Consider the following 22,479-nt stretch of genomic DNA (forward strand, 5'->3'; position numbering starts at 1 on the left):
TTGTGTTGTTTTATTACAGAGTTCCTATGGCCACCTCCTGTCTCAATGAGATCAGCTCGATGGTACCATAATATTCTATTGTCACCCAACTTACATATGTATGCAAATTTTCAGTTTCTTCGGAAACCGGGATGTGGGTCAAATTTAACTTGCAAGATTTGATTACAGACACACACAGACAACGAGACAGGCTTACAATACATATGGTGCTACTTTATCGCACTAGTGAGATAATTAACACTTTACGTGCCTATGTCGAAACTTTAAAGGGCAATATGTACTAAAACGTTGTACACGTGCGAATAGCTAATTCGCTACTTTTCGCACTTGTAATGTACTATTTTGTGACCTAATTTAATTTTTATTGAGCCCTGTCGAATTATCTACACCAAACAATTATTTTACGCCAATTTGTTTATTCAAATTTGTTATTCTATTAAGAGGCAACAGGAGTGGTCATTTATCCATACAAAGGTACTCGACTGTTTCCACCGTGGTTTTTGAAGCTAGAGCAATTATTTTTTCAACACAAATTATTATTATTAATATCTGTGTCGGACTGTTTTGCTTTTTTTTATATTTTTTTTTCTTAACGCGCTAGTGCATTTCTAATATTTGCAAAGACGGCCTAATTTACTAGGCCGCAAAGAGAATCATGGTATTCAAAACTGACATTAAATAATTACACAAATTGACTAAGTCCCACGGTAAGCTCAATAAGGCTTGTGTTGCGGGTACTTAGACAACGATATATATAATATATACATATTTATAAATACTTAAATACATAGAAAACATCCATGACTCAGGAACAAATATCCATGCTCATCACACGAATAAATGCCCTTACCAGGATTTGAACCCGGGACCATCGGCCTCATAGGCAGGGTCACTACCCACTAGGTCAACCGGTCGTCATTAATTAGCCGAAATAGCAAAACAGTCCGATACAGATAATTTCATTACATTTGGTTAAGTTTTGGAGGAGGAAATAACTCGATTACGAAACATCGTTTTTTAGATTTTTACACAGGATTTTTCACCTAACCTGGCGTCGTCCTTGTCGCACTAGTTTTAGGAGCCGCTTCCGTTAGCGAGACGGATATATTAATCTAAAATATTTAAATCTCAGTTCCCGTATCCTCTTAATTCACAGGCTCTACAAGAGGGCCTCACACCGCAACAGATCTGCGACAAATTCTTCGAAATACACAACTCCGTGTATCGCTGGTTTGACATAGGATTTGACATATTCGGACGCACCACTACACCCGAACACACACAGTAAGTTTGGCTAGGAGTTCCATTTTGTTACGATAATTCCATTGTGTCACAGCATATGTTCCATTGTGATACAACACCCCGGTTGACGGATTAAAGAAGTACACTATAGTTTAGTCTACGATGTTTTTATTGGCCAATTGACTTATTTACATATTCTTTATTCATTTAATTACAGATTAGTACAAAAACTGTTCCTTCAAGTGAAAGAAAATGGGTTCATCAGCTCACAAACTGTCGATCAACTGCACTGCGAGAAATGTGACAAGTTCTTGGCTGACAGGTATGTTTTTATACATATTTTACTTGTTCAAATAATAATTCAGCCTATATACGTCCCAATGCTGGGCACAGGCCCCCTCTCATGAGCGAGAGGGCTTAGGCTATAGTCCCCACGCTAGCCCAGAGGGCTTGGGTTATAGTCCCCACGCTAGCCCAGAGGGCTTGGGCTATAGTCCCCACGCTAGCCCAGAGTGCTTGGGCTATAGTCCCCACGCTAGCCCAGAGGGCTTGGGCTATAGTCCCCACGCTAGCCCAATGCGGATGGGGACTTCACATACAGCTTTGAATTTCTTCGCAGTTGTATGCATGTTTTCCTTCATCGAAAAGCTAGTGGTAAATATCAAATAATATTTAGTACATAAGTTCCGAAAAACTCATTGGTACGAGCCGGGATTTGAACCCGCGACCTCCGGATTGAAAGTCGGACGTCATACCCACTCGGCCACCACCGCTTTAAATAATAAATAAATAAATATTATTGGAACATTCTTACACAAATTGACTAAGTTTCACGGTAACCTCAAGAAGGTTTGTGTTGTGGGTCAGACAACGATATATATAATATACAAATACTTAAATACATAAATGTGTATGTATTTAACATAAAAAACATCCATGACTCAGGAATAAATATCTGTGTTCATCACGCAAATAAATGCCCTTACCAGGATTTGAACCCAGGACCATCGGCTTCATAGGCAGGGTCACTACCGGCCAGACTGGTCGTCAAATCGACTTGTATTTTAACTTCTAGCGTCCCACGGTCCTAATACTAGAACAAAAAACCGGCCAAGTGCGAGTGCACCGAGGGTTCCGTATAAACCTGTAGGTCTATAAGTAAAAGTTTACCTATCATGACAATCGAGTCATATCAATTGTTAAAATATTTTTATTATATGATGTAACTAATAATTTACGGTTTTCGCAATTTTTCCTTTATCTTTGCTATAAGACGTTGCTTCGTACCAAATTTCAAGATTCTGAGTTCACGGGAAGTACCCTGTAGGTTTTGATTCCCTCGCGCTAAACGGCTGTATCTTTTGATTGCGTTGGCTTAGAAGTTTGATCTTTTCACAGCTCCAATGGAAAGTAGGCCTGAGTATTTGATATAAGTTCCAGCTTGATACCTCCACGCGTTCCTGAGAAAAAGGGTCTTGACAGACAGACAGACGGACGGACAACAAAGTGATCCTATAAGGATTCCGTTTTTTCCTTTCGATGTACGGAACCCTAAAAATTACCTCGCTTATTAATTGTTATGTTTTATAGGTTCGTAGAAGGCACCTGCCCCCACCCCGGTTGTCTCTACGAAGACGCCAGAGGCGACCAATGCGACAAGTGCGGCAAGCTCGTCAACGCGATAGAACTTATAAAGCCGCGCTGCAAAATATGCGGAGACTCGCCAGCGGTGCGGCCCAGCGAGCAGCTGTTCATAGAGCTGGCACAGGTGAGACAGCCATGTAGTGACGAGTGAGACAGCTGTAGTAATATGAGACACGCCGGCGGTGCCCAGCGAGCAGCTGTTCATAGAGCTGGCACAGGTGAGACAGCCATGTAGTGACGAGTGAGACAGCTGTAGTAATATGAGACACGCCGGCGGTGCCCAGCGAGCAGCTGTTCATAGAGCTGGCACAGGTGAGACAGCCATGTAGTGACGAGTGAGACAGCTGTAGTAATATGAGACACGCCGGCGGTGCCCAGCGAGCAGCTGTTCATAGAGCTGGCACAGGTGAGACAGCCATGTAGTGACGAGTGAGACAGCTGTAGTAATATGAGACACGCCGGCGGTGCCCAGCGAGCAGCTGTTCATAGAGCTGGCACAGGTGAGACAGCCATGTAGTGACGAGTGAGACAGCTGTAGTAATATGAGACACGCCGGCGGTGCCCAGTGAGCAGCTGTTCATAGAGCTGGCACAGGTGAGACAGCCATATGGTGACGAGTGAGACAGCTGTAGTAATATGAGACACGCCGGCGGTGCCCAGCGAGCAGCTGTTCATAGAGCTGGCACAGGTGAGACAGCCATATGGTGACGAGTGAGACAGCTGTAGTAATATGAGACACGCCGGCGGTGCCCAGCGAGCAGCTGTTCATAGAGCTGGCACAGGTGAGACAGCCATATGGTGACGAGTGAGACAGCTGTAGTAATATGAGACACGCCGGCGGTGCCCAGCGAGCAGCTGTTCATAGAGCTGGCACAGGTGAGACAGCCATATGGTGACGAGTGAGACAGCTGTAGTAATATGAGACACGCCGGCGGTGCCCAGCGAGCAGCTGTTCATAGAGCTGGCACAGGTGAGACAGCCATATAGTGGCGAGTGAGACAGCTATAGTAATATGGGATACGCCGGCGGTGCCCAGCGAGCAGCTGTTCATAGAGCTGGCACAGGTGAGACAGGCATATAGTGACGAGTGAGACAGCTGTAGTAATATGAGACACGCCGGCGGTGCCCAGCGAGCAGCTGTTCATAGAGCTGGCACAGGTGAGACAGACATGTAGTGACGAGTGAGACAGCTATAGTAATATGAGACACGCCGGCGGTGCCCAGCGAGCAGCTGTTCATAGAGCTGGCACAGGTGAGACAGGCATGTAGTGACGAGTGAGACAGCTATAGTAATATGAGACACGCCGGCGGTGCCCAGCGAGCAGCTGTTCATAGAGCTGGCGCAGGTGAAGCTCAATAAGGCTTGTGTTGTGGGTATTCTTATCTTAGACAGTTTTAAAATCTTTAATTAGATGAACTTAAGCAATGAAAAAGTACAGTCAGCTATAAAAAAAAATCCACTTTTTTTTTAGTTGGAACCCGCCTTACGTTCTTGGTGGAGCAGAGTGGAGCAGGGCTGGTCCCCCTCGGCGCGCGCCGTGGCCCGCTCGTGGCTGCGGGAGCCGCTGCGCGCGCGCGCTGTGACCAGGGACCTCAAGTGGGGCGTGCCGGTCCCCGTCGAGGGGTTCACCAATAAGGTGGGTCCATAGACATAGGCTCCTAGCGAGACTTGCAGACAGTAGACGAACCATCAAAAGAAAAAATATGTGGACTTTTGACTGGACTTAGAAAAAAATGGGCACCTGCAGAACAAACTCTTAACATATCGTATTTTTTTGGACCCGGGTACGTCCTTAAACTACGTCCAAAAGAGAGGTATGGGCATTGTGAATGTGATCTCGCTTTGTGTGGCAGGGCACAGCCAGAGGATGTCATTCCAGATCTAGAGCAGAGGCCAACTGGGGAAGTACCTCCATCTTATAGAAAACAGCAGCCACATAACACTAGACCCTACTCATAGTGTTGTGTTCCTGCCGGTGAGTAAGGTTGCCAGAGCTGAACGAGGGCGGGGGCGGGTTTAGGGTCGGCAACGCGCATGTAACTCCTCTGGAGTTGCAGGCGTACATAGGCTACGGAGACTGCTTACCAACAGGCGGGCCGTATGCTTGTTTGCCACCGACGTATAAAAAAAAAGTATTCTATAAAAGTAGGAAAATAAAGTCCCGAAAGGTAGAAGACGGATTCGCTGATAGTTTCTGTAGTGTATTGACGTTTCGAGCGCTTAAGTCATGGTGACGTCACTAACAGTTACGATCAGTCAAATACAAATAAATACAAATACTTTATTAATAACGCCAAGTTACTCGTACATGTCAGGTACATTCTATATCAAATTTAAAATTAATTGAAATATTATTTGATTTTAATATACACATTGAAATATTACAGTAAAACATTCAAATTCTTACTAGAGAAATTATGTCATAGGGAGTTCGTAGAACTCGTTTACGGAATAAAATACATGATTAAGGCCACTTGCGTAATCTAGCTTTGAAGACCACCGCAGAAGTTGCATCTTTTTTTATTAAGTCATCCATGATACCATGGTCGCATTTTTATCACCTGTCATGTCATGCGTCACTTTCGCACTTACATACATGTTAGAACTTGACAGTCATGGTGACAAATGATAAAGAGGGAACCATCTTAGCCCCACAGGTAGTCTATTATACACAGACGGGCCCGAGATGTATACAGACTTTTCTTGCTTGTTGCTACGCATCGACATACGCAGTCGAGGTTAGACCGGCGAGCAGTGCGGATGTATCACGGGATGTAACGTGTTGCCGAACCGTTGGAAATACATTATAACGTATGATTTACTGAAGTAAACACAGTACATTACAGTTTCCAAGAAACAAGGTACCTAATTTGGGTCCCATAAAACAGACAATTTTTTTCTGCTTTCAATATGCCTTATTTTGAAAAATGTATACCACATGTATTGTTTTTATACAATATTAAGCTCGAACGGATTGTTTTTATACAATAATCCGTAAACGTGTCGCCTCCCTGATGCACAGGATATGGAACAGCACCAACAGCATCCTGAAAGCCATTGCCGAGAGATGGGACAATCCTATCTTATTTTTCTGGGTGAGAAAACACATGTTGTCGAGTTTTATCGCCCGGAAAATATTGTTATAGGATTATTTATGTTTTATTAATTTAATTTTTTTTTTATTACAGATAAATCACAATTACAGAATATTTGATCAAAAAGTATCGTTAAACCACAATGGTTTGTCTCGATACTCCAACCATATATATATATATTTATATATTTATTGATAGTCATCATTGTTTACTAACCATTTTTCTACATGGATTTGATAAAGTCTGACTTAAAATAAATGCATTTATTCATTCATTCATTGTTCCTTGCACAGTTCTCCATAGAAAAGCATTATTTTTAAGTGATATTCTTAAACAAGTAGGAATGTCCTCTTTTCGGCCGATCCAGCCCATAGTGGGCTGTCACCAGTGACCTGAATTCACCAATAAGGTACTCACACTTCACTGACTCAGCATCCTGAAGTGGATCTTGGCTTCCGACACTAGATTTCGTCTTTCCTGCCCATTCTGTGCGATCCCAAGCCATTTAACCGGTTGAATGTCGCACAAGGTTTTCCAGACCTCGTCTATCCACCGATACTGTAACGAGGGATACGGTCTATACTATGTATCTTTAGGTATTTAAATAAAAATAAACAAAATCTACCCTCAAATGGCTCCTTAAGCCAGTTGAGGGTAGATTAAAACATTACATGATCAAATAATGTACGTTAAAGTCAAGTCGTTCAGTGACAGATCCAGGTGGTTTGGATCCAGGATCGCACTCGTTGAGCTCTGGCAACCTTACTCACCGGCAGGAACACAACACTTATTTGGCTGCGGTATTCTGTAAGGTGAAGGTACTTCCCCAGTTGGGCTCTGCTCTAGATCTGGAATGACATCCGCTGTGCTGTGCCCTACCACACAAAGCGAGATGATATTTACAGTGCCCATACATATCTTTTGGACGTAGTTTAAGGACAAGGACCCGGGACATTCATAGTAGCTAAACATCTGTATGTATCTATTGTATCTAGTGTATTTGTTACAGGTGTTCTACGTATGGTTCGATGCCCCGGTAGGGTATTTGAGTATAACACAATGTCTCACTAAAGACTACGAGAAATGGTGGAAACCCGATAAAGATATACATGTAAGTACCTTTACAGTACATATCGTCGCTATACTTACTCAAAGTCGTATCTGATATACGTATCTAATATATAGATACGAGGTTGATTAAGTATAGCGACGATATGGTGCTAATTTACCGCCCTAGAGCGGTAACTAGCACTGTACGTGCGTATGTCGAAAATATAATGGGCCAAATGTATTGTAAAACGTTGTACAACACACGTGTGAAAAGGTAATTCGCAACTCTATTATATAAATGGCTAAATGAATCATTTAATGGACACATGCAGACAGACCAAGGACATTTTACCGGAACTGAACTATTTACTTGCTCAACTAACGCTGGGATACGCGCACCTTTGCGCCGTCTTTGCAATTCATACAATAAAATGTTCACGGCCGCAGACATTTTCAATACAAGTAGAATAAGTTTCAAAAAACAAATCCTTGAAATACTAGCTGAGACAACTTAGTATCTTCGTACAATTTGTATCATTGCCATCTAGTCGCTAGAGCGCGTTAAGTTTAGCATAGTTTACTGTAGCATTACCTTACCTATATTATATATAGTTCTTAGTGAGAGCGTTTTAGGAGGTAGGTGCACGTCTATTGCAATGTATAACCTATCACTTATACTATTATTGTACTTGCTTCTGTTGTTTCTCCAATAAAATAAAATAAAAATAAAATACTACTGAAAACACCTAGACACCTACGTAAAATAGTAGGTACAATATGGGTAAAAAGGACAGCCATATGTGCAGGGCGTGCATGGAAGAAGAGGAAACAACAAAACACATTCTCCTAGACTGCAAACAGGTAGAAGTATACAGGAACAAATACCTAGGGACTCCGTGCACACTAAAAGAGGCAGCAACCCGAAAACTTTGCTAGGCTTCGTGGAGGAGCTGGGGTGGTTAGAGTAGCGCTACCTCGTTTCACGCAGAATAGATAAATAGATAGAATACTCTTTATTGGCACACCTCAGTTAAAGGTACAGCTTAAAGAAAAACAATTGATTAGTGATAGAGGCAGACAACAGGCGGTCTTATCGCTAAAGAGCGATCTCTTCCAGACAACCTTACACACGAATAAAATAGGCACAATGGTTGTCGACTTGCGGAAAATGCCCAGAAGCACTATCTAAATAATTTAATAATTGTTTACTTTACGTAATTTAGACTGGAAAATGTTTTGTATTTATATACCTAGTAAAAAAATTATGAATTCCTTGCGGCGTACTCGCACAACGCATTTTTGAATTCGACTTTTAAGTTTCGACAATCGACGCAAGAATGTTAGGCCGGGGTCGTTTTCACCCGCCGCCCGCGGCGTCTGAATGGTATGTTCGGGAATGCTCGGGAGTGGTCGTTTTCGCCCGCCGCGTGCGGCGTCCCCCACGCGGCGGGCGAAAACGACCACTCCCGAGCATTCCCGAACATACCATTCAGACGCCGCGGGCGGCGGGCCGCTGTCGGCCGCGGGCGGCGGGTGAAAACGACCCCGGCCTTAGGCTTACTGACAACATTCTTGACAGTATCTCGCCCGCGAGATAAACTACCCACCTTTATCTAACTGTATTAATTAGAGAGGGTCGGCTAGTCTATCCCCCGGGCAAGATACTATTGCATCGCTCCTGTGTTAGACGTACTGCCAACATTCTTGCGTCGACATTTCAACAGGGTCGCCATGTAAAGCATAATTTAATTGATTTGTATTTTAGGTGAAGTTGTACCAATTCATGGCGAAAGACAACGTTCCGTTCCACGCTATTATGTTCCCGACGGCGATCATCGCGGCTAACCAGGGCCATGTGCTTGTTGACCACATTTTCGCTACAGGTAGAAGCACAAAAAAATACTGGGCATTATTGTGTTGTGTTTTGACGACCGGTTTGGCCTAGTGGGTAGTGACCCTGCCTACGAAGCTGATGGTCCCGGGTTCAAATCCTGGTAGGGCATTTATTCGTGTGATCAGCATGGATATTTGTTCCTGAGTCATGGATGTTTTCTATGTATTTAAGTATTTATACATATTTATATATTATATATATCGTTGTCTAAAGTACCCTCAACACAAGCCTTATTGAGCTTACTGTGGGCCTAAATTTGTGTAATAATGTCCTATAATATTTATTTATTTATGTATTGTGGTATTTTATATTTAAAAAAAATGTTTTTATAAAAGCTGTATGTGTGACAGTAACAACTGTTGCTGAAAATGAAACATTTAAAAACACTTGTTTTGAGGAGTGTGCATTTATTGTACATACTTTAAAAAAAATAAAACAAAACATTTGACGACCGGTCTTGCCTAGTGGGTCTAGTGACCCTATGAAGCCGATGGTCTCGGGTTCGAATCCCGGTAAGGGCATTTATTTGAGTGATGAGCACATATATTTGTTCCTAAGACGGGTATTTTCTATCTATTTAAGTATTTACATATCATATATAAATAAATATTATAGGACATTATTACACAAATTGACTAAGTCCTACAATAAGCTCAATAAGGCTTGTGTTGAGGGTACTTAGACAACGATATATATAATATATAAATACGTAAATACATAGAAAACACCCATGACTCAGGAACAAATATCGATGCTCATCACACGAATAAATGCCCTTACCAGGATTTGAACCCGGGACCATCAGCTTCGTAGGCAGGGTCACTACCCACTAGGCCAAACCGGTCGTCAAAATATATATGTTACTGTAAAAGCCCGAAGTACGGTAAAACCTAGGATATACCGGTAAGACCTAGGTTTTACCGATGCCGATCGGTAAAAGCCCGAAATGTGAAATAATTATTGTTCACTTCGGGCTTTTACCGACATGGATTTGGTAAATCCTAGGTCTTACCACGGCGACCGGTAAAGGTTGAATCATGCACTGGTTCTTGACATTATTAAATGAAAATCTTGTACCAGTGTAAGGGGCGTTACATGTAGCGCCATTTAAAGTGATGCTTCGTATTGTTTCGGCTATTTTACTAGTCATTTAGATCTTCTTATAGATAAAGGTCTTTCGGTTTTGCTGAAGGTGAGAGTAAACTCTACTCACTGCAAATTCGAACGCCGTGAGCAGGTATGTAGAAGTCCTGAAAGCAGAGTAATGTACAGTGTGTCACATACCCTCTGTAAGCAATATGCCCAGTTGGTGGGAATTTTCGGGCTGTAGCTAGCCGCTGTAATGGGTAACAGAAACGCGTTCCGTATGTACTACGCTTTTCAGATGACTAGGGTGCACTGCATAATGCAGAGATTATCGTATCGCGAACGATTGGCATCTTAACTAGGTACCAAGGTTTAGGTATAGTTTACCGTAAAAACAAATTAGGTATCTATTAATAGTTCTCGCTTGTTGAAGCGATCAAATGACACCCAGACGTCAGTCGGGCAGGTCAAGTGTCTCCTTTTCTTACAGAATAAAATGTTAGGTATAAAGGAAATAGTTTAGCACAACCTTTAATATGTAGAAAAGGACGTATTTAAGTTTCGTGTCGTACCCTGGGTATAAAAAAAACAAAAGAAACCGTTTATTTTAGATCACTGATACATAACGACTATTAGTATAAACTTAAAACTATGCTAAATAGGTACAAAGAGAAAAATAAAAATAAGAACTTATTACTAAACACTAAGATGTGTGGAGAGTATGTGCGCAGGTTGCCATACTCTATTTCGCTCTCGCAAATGCCAGCTCCACCCAAAACTTTATAACGGGGCAGTAGAGGTGCTCGGCCAACACCTTGAGTAGACTGTTGCTGCTGCCGCGCACCCGTCTCAGCATGGAGGCGATTCTTTTCCGCCTGATGGCAAAAAAGTCATCTACTCGCGCCTCAGCGAACTTGCCGGACGCACTGCAGTGCTTCGGCAGCCGCAACAGCATCCTCAAGATGTTATTATATTGAACGCGCAATGCGTTATAGGCTCGTTGTGTAAACTTCACCCACAGGCTGCACGTGTAGAAAGTCTGACAGTAAGCTCTAAAGAGCGTTAATTTAACTAATGTATTACACCTTGCGAACCTGCGGGCAAGCATATTGCCTCTCACTGCCGTCGCTCTTTTCTCCCTTTCCAGATCCAGATCGTCATTCAATTCAGTTGTAAGCATATGCCCCAGATACTTAAAGCGATCTACTACTTTTAGGGGTATGCCGCACAACATAATCCTCGGCTCCGTAAACGGGTTAAATTTTTTTTTGTTTACGGAGTGGGCGAATGCGTTTACGCACCGTCCCCCCAGCCGCGGGAAGGCCATGATGGGGGGGTGTATGAGATTCGCCGCTCCTGTCTTCTCTCTCCTTGTGAGAGGGGGGGGGGGGGGAGAGCTTGGCCCTACCCACTAAACCCACTCCGGTGTTCTCCTTTTTGCCGTTTGCGAGAGCGCCATGGGATCGAGAACACTCCACCATAGCGCTCCCCGGCAGCCCCGGCTTGGCGCCAGGACACCCGCACAATGGAGGGGGATCAGAAACGCTTGATCCCCCTCGGCGACGTATCAGGCCGCGTGGAGCCGTGCAATGCGGGTACTGTACCCGCTGGCCCCATTAGGGATCGAGACGAACATGCGCTCTTCGCCTTCGACCCCGCCGCCTGCGTCGGAGAGGCGGCGCATTAGGATCATCCTCACGCCAGGTCTTTCCAAGGCCCAGCGACTGCACTCTTCCAGAGTGTGCTGGGCCGTGTCGTCCTCCGCGCCAAGACGGGTTATACTTACGAGCTTTGAATATAACAAGCTGACTTTGGGCCGTGTTGTATTTTAGACCATGCTGCCCGGCGTATTCCTCACAAATATTGATGAGCTCTGTCGTACCGCGTCAGCGTAACTTATATTGTTAAAACACACAACCCTGTATGGCAACCGACATGTGCCCTGCTGAGTGCCTCGATCAACTCGTTTACGTAGACGTTGAAAAGGAGAAGGGATGTTAGCCCTCCCTGTCTCGCTCCATTGTAGTTTGTACTCGTCAGACTCCTCTCCCGCCCATCTCACTCGGTTGACCTGGCTGTTGTACCAATGTTTAAGCAACGCGACATTTTCAATGGAATCTCCCGTTTTTATAAGCTTGTACTATAGCTTGTCGTACACAACCAGGTCAAACGCCTTTGACAAGTCCAGAAAGCACGTATAGATCGGCGTGTTCCTGTCCTTGTAGTACCAGACAGCTTGCTTAAGACACAAAATCGCACTTTCGGTCGACAGCAGTCTTACAGAATAGAGCTGTAAGATTCCGTTTCAAATAACCCTTTAGCGGCGCGGTTCCTTTGTTCCGATCAGCCGCACCAATAGTTCCTAGGGACGCAGAGGCCTCCTTTCGCATCCACATCAGCTGTCCACGGCGCTTAAAGACATTCCTGGCTAACCAGGAGCGGCCCTCGGTACGACCAACTAGCATGACAGGGGAGTACCAACATACCACGGAACCAGACAGGCTTATTTATCTCCCTTACGAACCACTACCATGACCCACGCTTGGCCAAAGGTTTTTTACTTAAAATAAAATGATTTAATTGAAAGCATCTGGGTGTCATTTGATCACCCAGCCATAGTCGCTTCAACAGACGAGAAGTATTAATTTGTTTTTACTGTAAACTACGAGTATACCTAAACCTTAGTACCTAGTCAAGATCGAATCGTTCGCGATATGATAATCTCTGCATTATGCAGTGCACCCTAGTCATCTGGAAAACGAAGCACATACGGAACGCGTTTCTCTTACCCATTACAGCGGCTAGCTACAGCCCGAAAATTCCCACCAACTGGGCATATTGCTTACAAAGGGTATGTGAAACACTGTCCATTACTCTGCTCTCAGTACTTCTACATCCCTACTCATGACGTTCGAATTTGCAGTGAGTAGTAGAGTTCACTCCCACCTTCAGCAAAACCGAAAGACCTAGATCTATATGACTAGTAAAATAGCCGAAACAATACGAAGCATCACTCTAAATGGCGCTACATGTAACGCCCCTTACACTGATACAAGATTTTCATCTAATAATGTCAAGAACCAGTGGATGATTCAACCTTTACCGGTCGACGTGATAAGACCTAGGATTTACCAAATCCATGTCGGTAAAAGCCCGAAGTGAACAATAATTATTTCACATTTCGGGCTTTTACCGATCGGCATCGGTAAAATCTAGGTCTTACCGGTATATCCTAGGTTTTACCGTACTTCGGGCTTTTACAGTAACATATATATCATATAATATATCTGAGTACCCACAACACAAGCCTTCTTGAGCTTACCGTGGTACTTAGTCAATGTGTGTAAGAATGACAAGCATACTGCCCGTCTGATGGCAAGCAGTCTCCGTAGCCTATGTGCGCCTGCAACTCCAGAGGAGGAGGATTTATATTATTACATTCAAAATAATCAAATATATTTTTCAGAATACCTCAACTACGAGGAAGGTAAATTCTCAAAATCAAGGGGAGTGGGAGTTTTCGGAACAGATGCTCAGGTAATTTATTTAATTAAAGTTTAAAAAATAATGTTTTTGGCGTAGAATACCCATGACGTTAAGATGATCTAGTAATCTGACGGTAGATGTCGCTCAACAACTCAGTAGTTGTCTAAAACAATGCAAAATTAGACGAAAAAAATCGACGCAATCGGGTTAGTTTCGGTAGCTCAGTTGTTCGAGTAGTGGACCGGTGACTCGGAGCCGCAAGTTCGAATCTTAGATAGTGATGTATCTTTTTTTTTGTTTTTATTTGTTTTGTTTCTGTACAGGACACTGGAATCCCGTCTGACGTATGGCGATTCTACCTAGCCAGCGTGAGGCCTGAGAGCTCAGATTCTAGCTTCAGTTGGGTTGAACTCGGTACAAGGTATTTAACCATAATTATATTATACAGCGTGTATATATCGTGTAATCATATGGTTGTTAGTTTAGGCTTTAATGAACACAGTTTCATAGGTTATGTAATAAATGGACTACTTTTATTTTTCCATATAAAATAATACAGCAAGCTTAGTTTTAGCACAAAATAAAAAATAAACAGTAGGTCCGTTCCCGCCGTTCTTGAAAATACATACCTAAACTTGCCCGACTCACTAGGGTTGCTTCTGTATTAATTTCGAATTTTAAAAATGAGTAGGTAATATAAGTTTACAGACATACATACATCGATTCGTTTATACATACATCTTATCATGTTTACATTCCTTAGAGACTGCATTTTGACTTTGACGTACATGACAGTAGGTACCTACGTAGCGGCGGGGACGTCAAGTTAGCAACGTGCGCACAGCCCGACTAAGCTCTGCCCGAGAGTGCCCGAGAACGCCTGTAAATGTCATGTCTGTGTGCGTGCGGCGAAAATGGCACTTTGTACTGAGCGGACTCTGCTCCGGCGCGCGCCTCCGCTATTTACTTTGGTGGTTTTAATCACAACTGTCATAAAGTGCCTATAATATAATAATAATAATAATTCAGCCTATATACGTCCCACTGCTGGGCACAGGCCTCCTTTCATGCGCGAGAGGGCTCGGACTATAGTCCCCACGCTAGCCCGATGCGGATTGGGGACTTCACATACACCTTTGAATTTCTTCGCAGATGTATGCAGGTTTCCTCACGATGTTTTCCTTCACCGAAAAGCTAGTGGTAAATATCACATGATATTTCGTACATAAGTTCCGAAAAACTCATTGGTACGAGCCAGGATTTGAACCCGCGACCTCCGGATTGAAAGTCGGACGTCATATCCACTCGGCCACCACCGGTTTTGTGTGTGAAAATGCCTATGATGTATGAAATACATTGCCGGTCGAAAAAAATTCAAAATTTAATTATGTTCTGATAGTTAAGGCTACATAAAAAAATTGATGGTAAATATTTAATTTTGTTTTATTTTGAATTATTACATCATATGTTTTTTTCCTTTTTGCCATCAACCTCGAGAGCATGAGAGGATTTATCTTCTTAATTGTAAATTGAATTTATTTATTTTATTTTACTTATGAAACCTGGATCTTTTGTCAAGGGCGCTTACGCCATACTGCGTAGCGCTGCGTTGTATTTATATAGTTGCACCGTTGATAATGGCGTAAACGCCATCGACAATAAAGTCCCTCTCAATAAATATGTATGCATGATGTTATTCTTCGCAACGCTGCTATGAAAGCGGATGCTGTCATGTCCGATACCAGTTCGAGATGGACCGCTTTTGTAGCCATGCAGACAAACACGCACACGTATCCTTTAGTAGTCTTGATACCACGACCCTTGTTGGCCTTGAGGAATACGTGCCCCGTGAAGTCTACGCCAGTGTGTTCAAAAGGACGAGATGAATTGCTTCTTGATGCAGGTAAGTCTCCCATGATTTGATTTTGCAGGTTTGCTTTTTGTTTTTTGCATGTCACGCAGTGTCGAATAAATTGTTTAGTGACGCTGTTGCCTCCGACGATCCAATATTTGTTTCTTATAAAATTTAGGGTTAGTCGGGCGCCGCCATGAAGAACCATTTTATGTGCGTTATCAATGATAAGGCTAGTCAATCGATGCTTGTGTGGCAAAATGATCGGGTGTTTCATGTCATACGCGATGTACGCGTTTCTCAATCTCCCCTTGACTCGCAGGATGTCGTCTTCATCTAAGAATGGACACAAAGCAAGTATGTTGCTTTTAGTCGAAATAGGTCGACCCTTTTTCAAATCATGATATTCATTTTGAAATTCTGCTTTTTGGACCCGCTTGATAATTAAGGCCTTTGCTTCTCTTATTTCCGATAAATGAAGATAATTGCCAGTTTTTCTGTCTTGCTGTTTCGTGATGAATCTTCGGACCCAGGCTACTACGTGCACTAGTTTTGATAACGAACTATATTTGTCAATTAGCTGGTCGATGATATTATCTTCTGTTTCAGTGTTGACGGCGACGTTAACTTGCATGATTTTTTGCTCTTCGTTCGTAGTGTAAATAATGGTTTTATCTTGACTCTTTGCTTGAAACGTCGGTAGCCAGGTGGGCCCTTGCCACCATAAAGAATGTTGTTTTAATTGTGACGCGGTAAGTCCTCTGCTTGCGCAATCCGAAGGATTCTCTGCTGATTTAACGTAGCCCCAGCACTCGGGAGGGATGACTTCTGTGATTTGTCGCACCCTGTTGGCGACGAATGTATTCCAGCGGTTAGGATCACCTTGCAGCCATCCCAAAACTGCGGTCGAATCTACCCAACCATAGATCTTGATATTATGGTTGGTTAAACATTGTTTTACCTTGGTCGTTAATTTTGCAAGAAGATGGGCTCCACACAACTCTGCTCTTGGTAGGGAGATAATTTTGCTATTCGGTACCAATCTTGATTTTCCGGCTAGTAAGATGATTTTCGGCTGGCCTTCTATATATATTTTGCAATAGATAACGCACGCGTAAGCTCGCGGCGTCGCGTCACTGAATGCATGTAACTCGATATCGCTGACAACGCCGGTGCCGATCCATCGCTGTATTTTAAATGTGTTTATATTATTATTTATATCTTGTTTAATAATTAACCATTCTTTATGCATATCACTTGGTATATTGTCATCCCATTTCAGAGGGGTTTTCCACAAAAGTTGGAAAAGCAGCTTCAAGTTGGTGGATATGGGTGTGAGCCAACCCAAGGGGTCAAATAGTTTGGAGATTTCTGATAACAACTGACGCTTGGTAGTGTTTTGCTGTACGTCCGAAACGATTTCCATTTTTGTTTCGAAATGAAATATGTCTTGAGAGGGGTCCCATTGGAGTCCTAATGTTTTTCTTGATTCCATTTCTTTAAAGTAGTAGTTATTTTCATCTGAAGTATCTTGATTGTCGGTTCTGGCCAGTTCTTGGTAATTTGACATCCATTTTCTTAAGTAAAAGCCTCCAGACTGTAGTAGCTTTTGCAATTCATGCTGCAATTGCTTGGCTGATGAAACGGAATGGGAACCGTGAAGAAGGTCATCCATATAGAAACTTTCTTCGAGCGCTTTTGCTGCTTCAGGGTAGTTTGATCTTTCGTCATGGGCTAATTGTTTTAAGGTCATCATTGCTAGGAAGGGTGCAGCTTTTTGACCGTAGGTAACTGTTGTTAGTTGGTATTCTTGTAACATTTCGTTTGGCGAATCTCTCCAAATAATCTTCTGCAGACTCTGATCTTCTTGATGTACCCATATTTGCCTAAACATTTTCTCGACGTCGGCGATGTAAGCTACACGGTGCTGTCTCCATTTTAAGATGAGCGATAAAAGGTCCTTTTGAAGGTTAGGCCCTTTGTGCATGATATCATTAAGGCTGACTCCTGTAGATGTCTTCGCTGATCCATTGAATACGACCCGAAGAGCTGAGGTGCTTGATTCTCTTAAAACGCAATGATGTGGTAAGTAGCACTCACTCGCCTCACGTGCCTCACGTGCGTTCCGCCATTGTTTAGTCGGCGATATAGTCATATGACCCATTGATAGGTATTCGTGTATAAATGACTTGTACTGTTGCGCAATATGTTTATTTTTGTTGAATTTGTATTCCAATTGCCAGAATTGCGCCACAGCTTTACTTTTTGAGTGGCCTAGTTTCTGTAGACCAGCTTTTTTCAGAGGGATCCGTACTTGATATCTTCCGTCTGCCAACCTTGTTGTTGTTTCTTTGTAGTATTTGACACACTCATCTTCTTCATTGGTATTGAGTGTTTGTGCTGGAATATCTTCAATTTCCCAAAATTTCTGTATGTCTTCGATGTTATTTAACACCAAATTGCATTGAAAGCTTTGCGGTACTCTCCCACATATAATCCATCCTAAGTGCGTCTCTTGTACAACAAGGGATAAGTTTTCATGCTTGTACATTCCATGCATCAAAATAGTTGCGTAAATTTCAGCACCCAGTAATATATCGATCGAGTTGTTGACATTATAATTGTAGTCTGCCAGAGGTAAAGTATCCAAAATATCCCATCTTGCTTTGGGGAAGGTGAAATTGGGTAATTTTCTTATTAAATCCTTCATAATAAAGGCTTCGGTGTTGAAGGAATATTTTTCATCTGATGATAAACAGGTCACATACAGCATGCCTTTACATTTGCTATCTCTAAGGCCCACTCCTGTGATCACTCCTTTTTCTTGCTGTCGTGGTAACCCTAGCTGTTGAGCGGCGTTTTCAGAAATCAAACAAATCTGGGCCCCAGGATCTATTAAGGCACGCATCGTGCGGGGTACTCCATCATTTGCCAGAATTTTGATCATAGCTGTAGCTAAAAGGATATTTGGGTCTTGATTGTTGTCTTCACGTTGCTGTGCCACGTGAGTCCCAAATCCTTGTTGTCGACTTTGATTTCCGACCGTATTTACCGACGCTGCATTTTGATTGTGAAATGTCTCGTGCAAAAGTGTATTATGATACCCGCCGCATTCTTGACACCGTTTAGTAGAATGGCAAGGTTTGCCGTTATGATTGTATAAACAATTACTACAAAGATTAAGTTTTGTAATTGTTTTTCGTTTAAGTCCTGGGGCCATGTTTTTGAACTCGGTACAGAAATATATACCATGATCTTGCTGGCAAACTGGGCATTTGCGCCTGTATTCGAGGCCTGGCTTACTTGTTGGAGTCTTGTTGCTTGTAAAATACTGATTTAAACGGCTTGACTTGTATTGATTACTTGATGTAGATGGTGTATTCAAACTTGTTCGATTAACAGCGGCTTCTTGCTTGCGCCGTGACGACTCCATAGCGGTAAATTTGCCCTCCAAAAATGACAAGAATTCCTTTAATGATGGTAACTCCCTGGGCTGTTTTAGAGCTGTCATGTATTCGTTGTGAGTTTCGGTGTCCAATTTCTGTTGCAATAAATGGACTAATATCGGATCCCAGGTGTCAATGTTGACTCCTAAGTTTTTTATACCGTTTAAACTTTCTATAGTGACGTCATGGAGTCTCTTGACGTGGCTTGACGTAGCTTGTTGCATCACAGGAAGGCTTATGACGTTGTTTATGTGAGTCGTAAATATTAACTTCTTGTTGTTATATCGGTGGTTTAGTATTTCCCAACACGTAGTATAATTATCTGAACTGATGGGTAAGTGTTGTATAAGCCTTTCTGGTTCGCCCTTTATCTTGCTCTTCAGAAATTGCATCTTTTGTGCGTTAGATAAACATGGATTACTGTGGATAGCTTCGGTGAATAAATCTTTAAACGAAACCCATTGTTGATAGTGACCATGAAATACGGGGATGTCTAGGCGTGGGGTAGACTTTTCTCTGTGCGATGTTGACCACAACTTGCTGTTAATTTGCTTCTTCATTGCTCGTTTTCGTATTTTGTAAATGTGTTTTCGTATTGCTCATCCGTTCCCCCGAGTTCACTGTCTATCTCCCAGTGCAGCGAATCGATGGCAGCCCAGCGAGAGTCCAGAGATTTTATGATATCTTCAAGCTCCCATTTCTCTGCTGCACTGTCTAGCTTGATATTAGCCAGCGTTCGAGCTAATGCCTTGAAATTGCTACTTTGCTTGCGTAACATTTCATCTAGTTTGCTATTATTTCCTTGCGATGTAAATGTAGGTTCGGGCAGATTTTTCTCGACTCCCGTTGCTGGCAATGTCGATTTGGCTGATCCTGGTTGCTGTCTTGGCGCCGGTTGAACGTTGACAGGGTTAGGTTTGGCTATTTCCGTGGGCGGGGAGGTTGAAGGGATTGATTTTTGAATTAGTTCTCTTGTTTGCATGTAGATGTTATACGTCTCATCATAAAGATTGTTGCAAAAGTAGGTATGATTAGGATTGTCAAACCCACGTAACTTTTCGTCATTGCTGTTGAACTCCTCCCAGTGTAAGTCGAGAGAAGATAATTTCCTTTTAATGTAATCTTCAGTCTTACGATCCTGACTATCCTTCTTGAAGTTGATTCTCACTTGTTTGATTACAGTTTGGAGCTGAATCTGATTTTGATACAGATCCTCCATATTACGCTTTCTTGATAATTAGTACTGTAAAGAAAATAACTTGATAATGGGTGGTGGTAGACTTGCTTGGTCACCTTTCTTGATAACTCGTGTTCACTTTCCTTGCTTTCTTGATTGTTCGCGTATGTATGTCTGCCTTGTTGCTTAGTTGTTTGACCTTGTTGTCTTACTTGATGTCTTGATTATTTCTTCCTCACTTGCTGGTTAATATTCTTCGTGCACTTCGCTATCTGCCTACTCAATCCAGTCGGTGAGACCCGCTTGTGGGAAGCCAACTGAGTTGAACTGACAAATAAATGAGCACAGAAGACGGTTATCGAAGGACCATTAATGTTAGAGTACTTGCTAACTCTAACATTTACTTGATAGATTCTTGATAGTAATGTGAAACACGAAAGATGAATTCTTGATATAAACTTGCTTTATTATAACTTGATAGGTGTGCACACTTATACAGTAGCGAACGTGATTATTTAATGAATGGAAAAAGGTACTTATTGACTAATTATAACACTTTTATATAAACTAAATGCTGATGGGGCAAATGATGAATATGATGCTTGTGCAATTTACTTGTACACGACAAAATTATACGAACGAACAAACAAATCAATCGACCGATTTTTTATCACTTTAGTTAGTAGGCAGTTTACTGACACAGTAATCGACTTATAATTAATCAATTAATCATACATGCTATATTCATACTGCATACATCCGCGAAGAAATTCAAAGTATGTGAAGTCTCCAACCCGCATTGGGCCTGCGTGGGGACCATAGCCCAAACCCTCTCGCGCATGAGAGAAGGCCTGTGACCAGCAGGGGGACTGTAGGCAGAATTATTATTATTTTATTATACTGAAAATTAGCATTCGCTTCAATATCCATCTTTGCTGCCTGGTTACTCAAATAACTATTTCATCACACTTGCTCGGAAAAGATCTTATTTCATGCAGGTGTGCTGAAAGACAAAGGCCTATTTCGTTCCCGCGGGAGTAATGGATTGTGAAAAAAATAAGCTATAACTCCCTAGGGAGTTATAGGTTTTTTTTTTTTTTTTAATTATATCATTTATTCATACAAACCAATTAGCATAAATGAGTTACTTTTAAAATACTGACGTTTATAATATAATATATTTGTTTATGTTTAAAATTATTTAATTTGATTAATTTAACAGCTTTTAAAATATTTTTACATACTCGTAATTTTTTATCGTGGTTGAATGCCGAATAGGTCTGTGCCTTCGATGCCTCACCTGCCAAGAAATTACAACATGGCGGACGAATGTTTGATATGTCACCGTATTTATATACGATATGTTACCACCCTCTTATCCAAAATTTCACTTACCCCCCTCGTTGCACAATGTACTATTACAGTACATATGGGGCTACTTTATAGCACTAGTGCGAGAAGTAGCATATTACGTTACTGTGTCGAACATTTAAAGGGCCATATGTACTGTAAAACGTTGTACGATACATGTGCGAATAGGTAATTCGCAACTCGTGTCGATTTAAAACACTCCCTTCGGTCGTGTTTTAATTTATCGCCACTCGTTTCGAATTTCCTATTTTTCGCACTTGTATCGTAATGTACTATTGTCCGCAGGAACAACTCGGAGCTGCTGAACAACCTGGGCAACTTCTGCCACCGTTCCCTGAGCTTCTGCGCCAACTCGTTCAAGGGCCGCGTGCCCGCGCTCCGCGCCGCGCGGACCGACTGCGAGCTCTTGGCCCTAGTCAACAGGGAGATCGTTGGTGAGTGATATCACTAGTAAGCCCGTATTTTTAGCCATTTAAAAAAACTGTTTAAGCGTTATAAGTAATTGCGATTTATTGTCAACATAGTTTTTTTTTGGTATCTCAAACGGCGCCACACGCCCATAGATAGTGTCAATTGTTTCATCGCTCTCGCTCTCTCTATCAAAAATGGCTGCACGCGTAAGTCCATAACTCTGTGTTAAAAATAATAAAATTAGTTTTAGTGCACAAATATTGTGCTTCAAAAATGTGAAAGTCGAAATAAAAGACTATTGTGTTAAATCCAACGTTTTATTGAAGGGTTATCCACCAGTGAACCAGCTTATCCAATTATCCAAATTGTGCCGGCCACATGGTCGGACAATGGTCCAATCGAACCGAATAAGAACGAAATTACAAGATTATCACCATGGAATATATAAAATTACAGCAAAATATAGAAGAGATAATTGACAAGGCCGCTTCTAACCTCAAAAAATCACCGAAATCGCGTATGACCAACACGTACTTACAAGCAAGGTTAGATCTTCTCGAAGGAAATTGGAAATCTTTCGAGAGCAACCATCAAACGATTTTGTTAGAATCTAAGGATCCAAGCAATACGTACTTCACAAATGAAACCTATGACAGAGTCGAAGAAAAATATATTGATTATAAGTGTCAGTTAAAAGAGTCAACATCCTCAACTCACACACATA

At 42.1% G+C, this 22,479-nt stretch overlaps 1 protein-coding gene across 2 annotated transcripts in view; it reads left to right on the top strand.

The window, feature by feature from the left end:
- LOC133532005 (methionine--tRNA ligase, cytoplasmic) overlaps positions 1 to 22,479 on the top strand; it is a 66,338-nt gene that overhangs the window by 13,674 nt on the left and 30,185 nt on the right. For both annotated transcript variants that reach the window (XM_061870482.1, XM_061870481.1), the window contains exons 9-17: positions 1,157 to 1,284; positions 1,460 to 1,564; positions 2,833 to 3,010; positions 4,359 to 4,523; positions 6,992 to 7,093; positions 8,798 to 8,915; positions 13,479 to 13,549; positions 13,822 to 13,919; positions 21,630 to 21,778. In XM_061870482.1, coding sequence (XP_061726466.1) covers positions 1,157 to 1,284; positions 1,460 to 1,564; positions 2,833 to 3,010; positions 4,359 to 4,523; positions 6,992 to 7,093; positions 8,798 to 8,915; positions 13,479 to 13,549; positions 13,822 to 13,919; positions 21,630 to 21,778 — 1,114 coding nt within the window. The remainder of the gene's footprint in view (positions 1 to 1,156; positions 1,285 to 1,459; positions 1,565 to 2,832; positions 3,011 to 4,358; positions 4,524 to 6,991; positions 7,094 to 8,797; positions 8,916 to 13,478; positions 13,550 to 13,821; positions 13,920 to 21,629; positions 21,779 to 22,479) is intronic.

Source organism: Cydia pomonella, chromosome 26, assembly GCF_033807575.1.
Source record: "Cydia pomonella isolate Wapato2018A chromosome 26, ilCydPomo1, whole genome shotgun sequence".
In the NCBI taxonomy this organism is placed as follows: domain Eukaryota; kingdom Metazoa; phylum Arthropoda; class Insecta; order Lepidoptera; family Tortricidae; genus Cydia; species Cydia pomonella.